General features: G+C 37.2%; 1 protein-coding gene across 2 annotated transcripts in view; it reads left to right on the plus strand.

Annotated features, from left to right (window-relative positions):
- igsf21a (immunoglobin superfamily, member 21a) overlaps positions 1-13,541 on the plus strand; it is a 225,716-nt gene that overhangs the window by 72,776 nt on the left and 139,399 nt on the right. For both annotated transcript variants that reach the window (XM_058790855.1, XM_058790856.1), the window contains exon 2: positions 11,164-11,276. In XM_058790855.1, the coding sequence (XP_058646838.1) occupies positions 11,164-11,276 (113 nt within the window). The remainder of the gene's footprint in view (positions 1-11,163; positions 11,277-13,541) is intronic.

Raw genomic sequence — 13,541 nt, forward strand, 5'->3', positions numbered from 1 at the left:
TGTAATGAATCCAAAACTTAATTTTTATTTTATGTATTTTAAATCATTACATATAAACCAAAAATCTACATTGTCTTGTTTTTTTTGGATATTGTTAAGTTCACATTTAAAATCCATTAAATTATCTGTACTTACTGATGACTTTGGCCTCTCTTCCTTATCTTTCTCTCTCGCACAACAGTTTCTTGGCTCAACACAACAGTGTTTCCTGAATTAGATTTAAAATGCATGCACGCCAGAGTGCCTGCTTCTAAAATACATGGAGGAACAAGGAGCATCTCTAAATCTCCTTTAGAACAACATGTCTGAGCTTTAAGGGCCATGTGGCCTTGCTGCTTAATGTGTCTCAAGGCTTTGTTCCAGAGATGCTTTCTCAGCATAAACACACACATTTCATCTATTCCCTTTTTCCCAAGAGAAACAACAGGGTTGCTTTGTTCCACCCTATTTTCTCCTGCAAAGTACCATGAAAGCGCTTAAAAATGTCTATGACACTACAAATCAACGGGCTGTTTATCCCACTTATGATATAGCATAGAGGAACGCTGGTAGACAACAAAGTCTACCATTCCTTTCTTCCTGGAGACATTTGCTTCGCCATTGATGCCTGGGAAAGCCATTACCATTAATCACACCAAAGAATTACACGGCGCGCAGTCCAGCCCGGTCCATCTCGCAGTTGTGTTTAGATTTCTTGTTGTGCCTTTGGCAGATTACTGTTATTAATGGCAGAAAGGCCGCTTTGCAAACTCTCATTAGATGTTATTTTAATGGTGAGACTGATGGATTAAGATGCAGCAGAGGCCATGCTTGCTTCTACAACCAGTTAATATGAGCCAATTACTGCGACGTGTTTGCCGGCCTTAACGTTTTTTTTTTTTTTTTCAATGATAGTCAACTCTGTTCCAGTTCATTTCAGATGATTTCAGCACTTGTACACTCAGCATTTTGCTACGTAGTCCATGCTATACTTAGCCGTCGCTTCTGATCCCAACTGCTTTCCTGAGGCAATCCATGAGCAGTGCTGGGGGTTTATTCATTTTTACTCAGTACTTGGTGATGTGTTTTTTATGAGACATTGCAGCAGCTTCATGTCAGCCCTGCGCTCCATCTCTCCAGACATTTAAGGCGCCGTTTTAACAGTGACATACAGGCGGCACTGGAACTGCATTAATAAATGTTAGGAGCACAGTGGAGATGTCTCACTGACATTTAGCTGTAATATCCGGCCTGGCAGAGGCTCCCATACATGTGGTGGTTGAAGGTGAGGAGCAGATGGAGAGTGTGCAGGCTATAAACAGGTCTGTCTGACTTCCTCTGGGCAAAGGCTTATGCCACAGGGCAGATCAATACAATGCTGCAACGAGCCAGAGTAACGGAATGTACTCTAAGCCTGTTCAGTGGATTTAAGCTCAGTTAAAGCTCAGCTCAACACATGAGCGGGCGTAGTAGTCCAGCGGTATTAGATATGTTCAGCCTTCAAAGCTTCTGTTATTCTAATAATTTATGACGGCTTCCTGTAGCCCCAGACTGGATGCCTACAGACCACCTTGTTGTACATAAAACTCAAACCGCTCCATTTGGATTACCTAAATAGTAATGCTATTTTCTTACATTACTTATATATTTTTAAACGTTTAAATGTTTAAAGTTTAACTTCTTATTAAAAGTTTTAAATTCTGAAATATTATCAAGATTTTGACACTTTACTACCTATAGGGTACGATGGAGCTAAAGCACCCCTAAGAAAAAAATGTGCTTTTCACTGTGCCCAAAGTGTATGATTGCAGAAAAAAATAGATACATTTGTATTGAACATTTTTGGAGCAACAGATTTTGTGTGAAAATAAATCATACAAGTTGTTTATTTTGTTTAAAAATCTTACAAATGTATGAGGTGGTAAGAGGGGCCTTTTACCCCACACATGGGGTAAAAGGCTCACCAGCATGGGACAAAAGGCACACAGTATTGATACAAATGCTTTAGCTAAAATAATGTTTTGTTTAATAATGTCTAAGTTAATACTTGTTCAAAACAATCACTTTAGCAAAGTTTGTACTATTTTCTGCTTATTTTCATAAATAAAATAATTATTTTGTTCAATAAATATACTGTCTTTAACATATATTTTAAAATACAGAAACAAAATCATTTTAAAAAGTAAAGATTCTGAAAGCATTGAAGGAGATCCGATAATAATTTAATATAGGTTTACAGTAGTAATAAATGATATTTTTATTATATGATACGATTAATATCATGTTTTAAATATGATGGTTTCATTTCAAACATGGTGATAATATCTAAGATGGACACCCAACATAATATATGATATTTGCCATCTGAATCTAACCGTTGTCAGGATTATGGACCCGTTTTGCCCCTGTTTCTGTTCAGTGTTCACTTATTTGGTCATGTTCCTGTCCTTGTCTAGTCTAATTCGTTCATTTCCTGCACCTGTGTTTAATTAATTATCCTGTGTATTTAAGTCCTGTCTGTGTATTTCTCCCTGTTGGGTCTACTTGGTTGTGGCGTGTGTTGTTTAAAGCTCCTGTGATTATTCCCAGTGTTTCCTGGATTAAAGACTGTAAAACGTTTCTTCGTGCCTCCAGCGTGTGCCCTACACCGTAGTGATGCAAAGTCCGATTAATTTATGCGAACCGATTTTTTTCGAACAGTTTGGCTCATTGAACTGGTTCAAAAAGTCGATTCATCGGCTCCTGATGTTATCAAGCAATGATGTCACTAAGCATTTATTTTTTAACAACTCTGTGCCATGTTGCATCAATGAAACATTCGAATAAAGTCATTTGTGTCAACACATATTGAAACATTCAAATAAAAAGTTATTTTTTGTGAACGCATATTGCTGATTATTGCCTTTCATTCACTTAAGTTAATGTTTATGGTCACAGTTTCATTTGCGGATCCTTTATGGCAGATACGACTGATTAATATTGATTAGCCTACGATAGGGTTCCTTGTTGAGTCCTCGGTAATCCTCGACAAACTTCGACAGTTGGTTGAACTGGCTCATTCGGTTCTTTTTGAGTTGGACGTGCTACTTCGGCTGTGCGTCTTGCGTCATCAACCCGGAACTAAAGTTCAATTCAGTTCGATTTGTGAACCGGCTCGACCGGTTACTTCCTAAGAACCGGCTCAAAAGAACGATTCGTTCAAGAACCTAACATCACTACTACACAGCGTGGCGTGACAACCATTGAACTAAGCAGGGATGCTTTTTACCCCAAATACCATACTTTTACATATTCTTTCGTTATTTGAAAACTTTTGCTTTAATTATCTTAAACAAAACTGAAAATCATAAAGAAGACCTTTGTCTCAAAATACATTTAATAATTTTAGCGATTCTTATTTGCTACTTAAATCTACAACATTTTAAAAACCATCAAATATTAGACGCAATCGCATCAAGGATCAGACAAATTTGCACGTGCATCTTGAAAAGCGGATGTTTTGGAAAGTGCTAAGCCATCTAGTGGTTTAGAGGAAAATAATATCAAAGGCGCCTTTTACCCCAGGGTGTACCCTACTAGTCCATTGCTTGTATGCCTTCAAAATTGAAACTTCAGGAGTTTCAAAAGTCATCATCTGACTGGTTGAATTCTGCAGGATTTCTGAGAGATGCATGTGTCGCGTTCTTTAATGTTCCGTCTGAAAACAAAGATGCCATGGTGCCAAACCCCTTCATGAAGAAGAAAGCCGTAGTGTGTACAACTGTAACAATGAGCGCTCATCAACTAAACGCTGGAGTTTCAAAAGTTTGTGAAATACAGTATGTAAAGTTCACAGCAAAGACTCTTTAAAATACGCCCAAGATTTTTACACACTGGTCTGTCATTGTGTAGACATTTCCACGCACCTAAAAATGATGCGGCACAAAACGAAACGTGATTGGTTGCTTTACCTGTAAGTCATATGGACTCTTGGGCAATAGTTAGCCATTCAAAGCAGCCAAGGTTTCCAGACCTTCTGCTGTCAGTCTGAAGGTCAGGCTATGCGAGACTATAATTGTACTAAGCTCACCCACAGTCATAAAAAGGTCAAATAATGTGATAATTTAACATCTTAACCTTCAAAGATTGCTGACAGCCCCAGATTATTGTTGTTCAACATTTACTGCACGGTAAACCCATCGTACTGTTTATTGTAGAACTTGGTTGCACTGACAGTAATTTCTTAATTTATGCAAGGAATGCAAAATCAGCATACGAACTCAATCAGTGGATTTTTAACACATTCATTCATGTTTGTTCCAGTTTATTTGTGTTCACATAGCTTCTCTGAACATTGCCAATTAGGGCTTTTAGTTCAAAATTGTGCACATTGGAGAAAATATTGATATATTTACATATATACGTACATATTTATCGATCTTTAATGTATTGCTATATTTATCTATATGCTTTTATTTATATATTTATTGATAATTATTGACCTTGACACATAATCATTAAGGTCTGCAGGGTTAATTTCTATGATTTCCTGTTTGTTTGTTTTTTTCCCTTGCATGTTTTTTGTATGTTGGCTTAAAAAAAGTTTAATTTTTCAAATATTTTTAAGCAATGAAGCAGTTTTGATCATTTGATAATCTTATTATTAAAATATTTAATAATACATATTTATTATTTCTTAATAATTAAGATTTTTCTTTTCAAGAATGCAGTTGTTTTAATGAGTATTTTTTTCTGTATTATATAATGAGGGCATTTGTATCACTATGACATTTTTGACTTTGCCCCTCGAAATATTAAAATAAATATTAATAGAGAAATGTAAATATATTAGTGTATGAATTGCATTTTTATTATTATTTATTATTATTTTTATAAATGAATAAATAGAGAGAATTGAGAGAGCGTTTTGATACAGTGCAGTAAGGGAGTCACGATGCACTGGTTTTCATAAGTCCAATAGTGAATGCCACATGAACACAAAATAAAATGTGGCTGGCTGCTTTAAATGTTGTTCAGATGGTCGCTTCCTGTCTAAGTGGGCGGTTCTTGGGCAGAATAATCTGTGAAGTGACTCATTGCCAATCAAAAGCTGACTATGTGAGACCATGGGACTGGCATCAGAATTGTCTAAAAGATTCTGCAGTTGATCAGTCAAAATAAGTTTTAAAAGTATTTTGAGGAGGTGGACACTGTTAGATTGATGGTGACTGGCTCTTTAAAATGTGTAAATGAAAAAGGAGAAAATGTTGTGGCAGAGGTGTTATAAAAAGAGGAGGCGTGGTGTCCTTATTTTACCAAAGGAAATGAAGGTCACGTGGACATCGTCATTGTCTTGTACTTAGACCTCAAGGACACCTTGCTCACGCACCAGGGAGAACTGGACCTTTGAAAAGGAGAGATGTAATGCTGAATTTATGGTAGTCGTGACAGGCGTAATTAGCATCAGGTGCTAATAAGTTGCCAGCAGCGGCAGAATGTCATTCCTGCTCTTGTTCATCCTTTTATGAGCTTAGATGTTTAGTGTTCCTGAAATTAAAGATACAGGAAATCAAATTTGAGTTTTGTGTTTTTTAGTTCATATCTGTAGCAGTATATATATATATATATATATATATATATATATACACACACCCACACACTGGAATATTTAACATTGTTTTGCTTTCTCACAATCTCTCTCTCTCTCTCTCTCTCTCTCTCTCTCTCTCTCTCTATCTATCTATCTTTTTGTGTATTTGTGTGTAGACCTGTGTTTGCAATTTCTGATATTTAAAAGCAGTCATGATGATAAAGTTTGCGTTAATCTCGTCGGCTGATTTCATTTGACCTGCTTTGGTCTATTTATATTCTGGTTGTTGTATCCATCCCTCAGCATCACATTGACAAGTTGAATCCTGCCGCCCATGGGAGCAAGTGCTCAGATTGGCAGCAGACAGATATGTGATGTGAGTTTATGCTGGTTAGGGCATGATGCTTACAGTTTGTTGACATCAGAAAGATTGAGCATTGGGGAGACCCAGGTGTGACGGGATACAGGATGTGTCATCTGTCAGAGGCTCGCCGGATTGAGCTGATTTCCCAGCAGTCCAGAGCAGGTGTGAACGTATGCCCTCCTTGGTGATATGGAGACGGCCTGAGAGGGATTTAGACGGAGTTATGTGCCAAGAATAGTTTGGTTTTAAATCATTTAGCTTTACCTTACAGAATTCCAATGCGGCCTTGGGCTAAATGCTGACTGTGTCCTTCATTCGGCTGTAAACAATACGCTACCCTGAGTTTTCTTGAACGCCCTCGTGTTAGCGGTCGTTCCTATCAACCTCATTAGTATTTTCATTAAAATGTGAAGACAAATCATATCGGGGGGTAATTCTTGACTCTTAGTCTCCGGCACAAAGATGACGGATGGTGTTTCTGCTAGAAGGTGTTATGAGGTTGATTCAATTACAGTTGAGTCGTAGGCTGACGCGCATGATGTAACATGTAGCAGCGAAGTAGAAATTGAACTGCCTGTGTGGTTAACAGCTACGTCGATAGCGAAGTGAACTTCTGGGCCAACCCCCTCATCATCGCTCCATGTAATTGGGTAATCCGGCCGTGGTCTTTCCTAAAGCTAGCTCTAGCCAGAGACTTTGTGGCTTAGCAGAGGCTGACCGCTCGCCCGTGGGTGCAGTTATTGGAGAAAATCAGTGAGCCCTTCCAAGCACTTCTATTCCTGCTGTGGTGGTCTGCCCTGTCATTAAAATATTTTGTTTGTTGGCTGTCATTTCTTGTGAAGGTTTATGAAAACTAGACCTTTCCCGGTTGGACATCGGTTAAGGGGGAAAATGTTTGAAATATGTACTGCTCAGACCCAAGTGCACAAGTCCATGTAATGAGCTATTTTAAAATCCCTGCTCATGGCTCTTTCCATATCAGTAAGTCACGCAATATCACACCATCCTGCTCGTAGCCATTTTTCGCCCCAAAATTAGCATGCAGACACAAAGGCATATACAACCGCTCGCAAAGGAGGCGGCTACTGTAGCTGTGATCGGGGTGGGAAACTGTGTCTCATTTGAATTTCAAAAGCAGAACGATTAACAATGCAGAAAGAAAAGATTGGACAAAAGAAGTATATATTACATCAGCGTGCTTTGTACAACGCTGGTTCCAATTTACAACTTGTAATTTATTCTTTAGTCTATATTGTTTAAGCATTGACCCCATAAGGAAACTATTAAAACGCTGGCAGGAGTTAATTTAGTTCATCTAGGGAAGTAGAGACAAGTACTATTCAGTGTTTTTTAAAGTTTAAAGTTCAAAGTGTGTGTGTGTGTGTATTTCTGTAAATGTACACTACTGTTCAAATGTTTTGGGTTAAAGACTTGAGTAAAGACATTGTTACAAAAGTTTCTATTCGAATTTGTAGTTGTACTTTTGAACTATCTATCTATCTATCTATCTATCTATCTATCTATCTATCTATCTATCTATCTATCTATCTATCTATCTATCTATCTATCTATCTATCTATCTATCTATCTACACATGTACACACACACATAAATACACAAATGCTAAAGTAAATCTGTTTCAGCTAGAATTAAGTGCTCCAACTCCTTTGTGTTCAGTGATGATTTTCTAGCTCTTAGTATCCAAGTATCTTATTATTTTACCCTACTAAATGATTTGACATTTAAATAAAAATACCACATATGAACATACGCTTGCAATGGACCAATTTCTCCAGACTTTCAAATCTCTTTATGGACGTATGGGTGCTAAGTGGAAGGGATTTTATTTGAGAGCTTCAGCTCCTTTTAATGACCTGTAGCTCTCGAGGCTTATCCATTCAAATTTCCTCTGGCGTAAAGATCCCTCGAGCGTGATGATTAAATTAAGATTCTTTAACAAGCACATCGAGGTGCAGCTAGATCTCAGAGAGAATGCTCCACATGTTACATTGGCAGACCACTTTACTGTAGGAATGTATTCGTATTTACAGAAAACTGATCTGAACCACTTTTCATAATTTAAAGGAATAGTTTAGTAATTTCAAATGAAAATGTGCTGAGAATATACCCATCTAAGATGTTAATGAGCTTGTTTCTTCATTGGAACAGATTTGGAGAAATTTTGCATTTGGTGGATCTAAGGAACTTCTGAAGTGAATGGGAGCTTTTCACTTCACAAGATGTTAATGTGTGGATTACTTGTGGAATATTGTTATGTTTTATCAGCTCATTCTGATGGCACCAGTTCACTGCAGATGGCCCATTGGTGAGCAAGTGATGTAAAGTGTAAATTTCTCTGAATCTGTTCTGATGAAGAAACAAACTCATCTACATCTTTGATGACCTGAAGTTGAATACATTTCAAGGACATTTTCATTTTTGGGTGAACTGTACCTTTAACAGAAAAGTCCATCTGTCTGTGTCCATATGGTGCATTTAACGCATATATTGTGTGCTCGGCAATCCATCTGAGCTCTTTCTTTAGGACCCAGAAACTGACTCAATTTCTAGAAGGCAAAGTTTGGGAGAAAGTGATTTCTTGGGGTTCAGGCTCCATCACAGTTTGGGAATTTTAAAACTAAGTGAGGTCGCAGATCTGCTGGAATTTGTTCTTATCCTTGCTCCCTTATTTCCCTTGAGGCTTAGAGGGAGCTGCTCTGTCTTCCACTGAGATAAATGTACAGAATTGCCAAGTCAATTCTGTCAGTCTGACACAGTGATAAGGCCTTGGCCGAGGCGGTGAGCAATTGAGCTGTTTTGTCTGACAAGAGCTAATTGAGACCTCAAGATGGACAGATTATTGAAAAGCACAGAATTGGTCCGGCGAATCATTTTGTTTTATGTTCCTAGAGTGTTCTGAGGCGTAGTGATTCATGCTCACATTCTTGTTTGAGCACTTGACAACAGTTGTTGTTTTGGGCACAATGCATAATTCATTGAGAGACTTAAAACAGTAAATGGGTTTTAGAAGGAAATGTTGTTCTAAAAGCACTGTGGGAAATCCTCATGTTGCTGTCCATGGTCCTGAAATTGAATTACAGCATTGTTGAAATGAAGAGTAATATCTAATGTGACATCACTGTTAGGTTGAATGTAAATATGATGTAAATGTAAAACATATTTGATTGTGAAGCAGCATGTCCAGGCTGCAATCGCAAGGACTCGTCAACGGTGAGATTTCCATTGAACATGGGAATGAATACAGATTTGGGTATTACAGTATTTCATTCTCCAGGTAATAATCACTCCCCTAGAGAGCTTCGTAAACCCCATGTTTCTCATTTCACATCAAAATTCAATAAATCTGCTGTAGTCTATAGTCTTCAATTAAATGTTTTATCTCTTAAGGTAAATGAGGAGATTGGCTAAGGAGTTTTATTTTAATGTGTCCCCTACTATGAGGGACTTAATTTCCCAGCACACACTGATGAAGTGATGTTCCAGATGAACATAAAACATCTACAGTTATCATTCCCTCCTTTAATGGGGATTGGACGAATACTGGGATTTGGTTTAAATGCAAACAAATACAGTAAAACAAATAATCAAATGAAGTTTTCTCACAGTGATGTTCTGGATCTCCTTCCCCTTTCGCTGTCTGGATTATTGACTGGTTAGATGGATAGACTGTGCAGTCAGTAGGATCCAGGCCACCTGCTAGGCAGATAGAGAGAGTACTCACTAGAGCAGGACGTTCCCGTCTTTATCCTTAAGAGGCAAGAGCTCTTCCACTTGTGATTCATGGCTGTACCTAAGCATTTTGATAAATGTGTTTTCAGTGTGTTGGAAATGTGATCAACTTTGTAATTATGCCCATTAACTCCCTAAACGGGGAGTATTTTGTTGATCCGGGATTATCTGCATAGGGGCATGGATGCGGAAGTATTTGTTTCCGATAAATATCTTTTGAAAAAACACAAAACTTTGTTAGTATAGAATAACAAGAACACAGCTATTTTTGCTAACTAATAATGTGCATTAAAAAGTTGGCCATATGCCAGGGTGAAGTGTAGGTCCTCAAAAAGCCTTTATATGAAGTTGCTGGCTAATTGTGTGTTATTGCTGTAGTTAGAAGGAGTTAGCTAAAGCGTCAGTTTATTTGCGGGGTGGGACAGCCATAGCCAAGCTGATTTGGAGACAAAATTAAACAGATGGCAAAGTGTCCATGGCTTAAGTGTAATTAATGGAGCAAAATAAGCTCTCCTTCACACGTCTGTGTGTGCGCGATGTACTGTTGAGAAGATCTGAGTTCAAGAATGAAAGAAAAACTTTGACACATTGTAATTACTTTATTACATTTTAAAGCATTTTTTTATTCATTTGCCTGTTTGATACTAGGGAAATGCAGATTCCCTTGAAGAGCCAATCAGAGCTTTGGGCCTTTTTGCGTTGCTTCATATCTTGTTTTCATGACTTCAAATATTAGAAGAGAATAAATAGAGTTAATTCTCATTTAATGGCTGATTACATAAAATTAGCACAAAAGAACTTAACTTCAGTTCTGTAGAGTTGGACACTACATTTAATTTACATAAATTTAAAAACACAACACTCAGTTTAACAGTTACTTTTTTTCAAAAAATGCATATCTGTGCAGTTTTATCTAATACTAATGGTACGTCTTAAAAGTGGATGCAATGTTATAGTATGATGTTAAATAATTTTTTGCAAAGTACTGCAATAATAAATGGTAACCTGCAAAAGTGGTATTTATATTCGATTTAACCTATAAAAATAGTGTTGTTGGTGTAAATGAATGTAATTAAGTTAATTCAGTGGTGTTACATAACATGTTTTACTTGAATAAAACAGTTTATTTCAATGTTAACATTTTTAGTTTACCATGTTTAGTGTCCATTTGTGCATATGTGCTTAAGCCCCTGGTTATAGAATTTGACATTTTCAGTGATTTTAATTTTGTAGATTGATTGATTTTCATAACAAACATGCTTTGGTTATTTTGAAGTGATAACAAAAATGTTTTGAGCTGGCTGTTAGCTTTTGTCAATTAGTTTTAATTCATTCTGCAATAATTCTGAATAATATGATCTATTATATAATGAAGTTGTCTGCTTTATGTTAAGCTTTTCAATCTGCACTTCACATCCCCAACCCCATCTGGCCATTTGGCTCTTTTTTCAAATGTGTGAAAATGAACGTGTTCCAGTGATGTCTTACTTTGCCTCTGCAGGATATCTGACTGTAACGATTGAGCCATTGCTACCAGTTGTTGTGGGAGATACAGTGACTCTAAAGTGCAACTTCAAGACAGATGGAAGATTGCGAGAGATCGTTTGGTACAGGGTAAGTTGTTATTTTCCGTATATGAGCTAATATTTCATCTTTATTGTATTGTTCATAATCTGTTCTTTTTTTATTCTCTGATTGGATCTATTATTGCAACAAAACATGTTAACATTTAACGCCTTTTAAACTGCATGACCTTGAGGCTGCTTAATTGCTTTTTATTAAATGGCTGCATATTAGACCTAGTGCTACCCCTAGAAAACAAGTCTGTTTGTTTGTGGACAGTTTGTTTGTTTGACCAATGGCAGACTGGGGAGTGTTTAGGAATCATTTTTACAGTTTGTTGACGATATTGGCACAGATTGGCACTTCACCTTTAATATTCAGCTGGTCGTGATGGCTGTGTCTTAATGGATCCCAGCTGGATGCTTTACATTTTACTACACACTATTAGTGTATTGCAAAGCAGTGAGTGTATGGATTAGTTTCTGAATAAATTGTACCACATATAGCTGCGTAAATTGCTTATGCAATATATATGAACAGACTGCCTGAATGTAAAAAGTGTATAATAAAATAAAACCAATAAGGACAAATCTTATAGCTGTGGATGTAATATATATCAATACATAAAAAACTGTAATCTGTTCATGTATGGACAGATGGTTGAGAGCATATCTGTTTAAGTGCAAAACATCGTCTTTGATTCAACCTTCTGTTCAGAAATGCGACACATCTACTGTCTCCAGACTTGTCTTTGCAAATGCTGACCTTTCCAGACAGAACAAAAAGAGATTAATAGCACTTTACATATTAGCTATAGTCTCATACATCATACTGAACGGTTAGACAGTCCCACTGAATCAGTACAGGTTGCAGGAAGCTTGTTTGTTGGTACAAGGTCTCTTCCCTGCGTGATTGGTTGTTTATTGCACAGATGAAAGTTATAACTTTGGTGGTTTTGTTGACAGGAAAAAAAAAAGGTTATTAATGATTGAGAATATATTTTTATGAATATATTCAAAATCTTATCTTACATCCTCACAGAGTTATGAGCCTGTGGAAATAGCAAAAAGCACAGGCTGCTTCTTTTTGCAGCAGCAGCAGCAGAACACGTACGAGTGATAATGAACGGATGCAGAGCACGCACTTCTGATTGGCTTAGCAGCTGAGAAGAAATGTCTATTTGCACATTGACAACCGCAATTTAAGGGAAGCGCCTCTGCGGGCAGAGCTGTCAAAATTGCCTATTGGCGTCTGATCAAAACCGCAAGGTGGTAATATGAACCAACCCGCTGTCTCCTCTGACTGCTGATCATCACACGGCCTAATACATTATAAATCAATTATCTGCGCTTGGCTGCCAAAGTTTCTTTAATCTCAGGCTTTTATTTGACTAAACTGTCGACTTCTCAGTTTTCGCTTGTGTTCGAAATGTAAACCTGGTTGATATCCACCTTTGGGATTTACAATATCTAATCAACAGCTCTGGCGAGTGACACAGAGGCTGTTTGAATAAAAGATCGCAGCTGTGGGTTGTTCATTATGGGGATGCTGTTATCTTGACAGGTCCTGTTTGAAGGTTTTGTAATGCACACTGTAGTCCGATTTCTCCTTTAAGATTCTCTGTCGAGCTGAGGGGCTTCCTCTGCTGCTCAGATAAAGGATATTGCTATGGAGAGGCTCTTTAAGCAGCACTGCCAGAAAGCACTCATGCCAAATTGAGGCTTGTTGCCTGATTGGAGGATTCGTTTTCGTCTTAATAGCTGCCTCTGCTTCAGGTCCATGACAACAGCAAATCAAGTTTTGAGTGGAGTGTGCATTTCAATATCCACTGGCGTTTTACATGCATAATCTGTGATGAATGAAAGTTAGTTCACACTGCTCCAACAAAACCTAATAATTGTTGCAATGTGATGTTTGCTGGGGAAATGCAAAAGATTTATGTAACAGACTGTTTAGAATGTTGGTATCTGTTCAAGCAGTGTGATCAGCCTTAAAACAAAGGCTACTTGTTATTACACGGCTCTCTTGAATACTTTATTCTTATTGGTTGATTGGTAAATGTTAATGTTAATTTACATAAACTTGAAATTTAAAATAAATTATTAAGTAAATCAAATAAATAAATAATAAACCTGAGAATAAAATTAATAAATACTTTAATAGTATCTAAAATAGCACTAATAATTACCACTCATTCAGGTAATTTATACCTTTTGGCAACTAAACAGTTGACGGTAGCCATTGACTTGTATAGTATGAAAAAGAATACTATGTAAGTCGATGGCTACCGTCAACTGTTTGGTTACCAACATTCTT

This window comes from Onychostoma macrolepis, chromosome 11, assembly GCF_012432095.1.
Source record: "Onychostoma macrolepis isolate SWU-2019 chromosome 11, ASM1243209v1, whole genome shotgun sequence".
Classification (NCBI taxonomy): domain Eukaryota; kingdom Metazoa; phylum Chordata; class Actinopteri; order Cypriniformes; family Cyprinidae; genus Onychostoma; species Onychostoma macrolepis.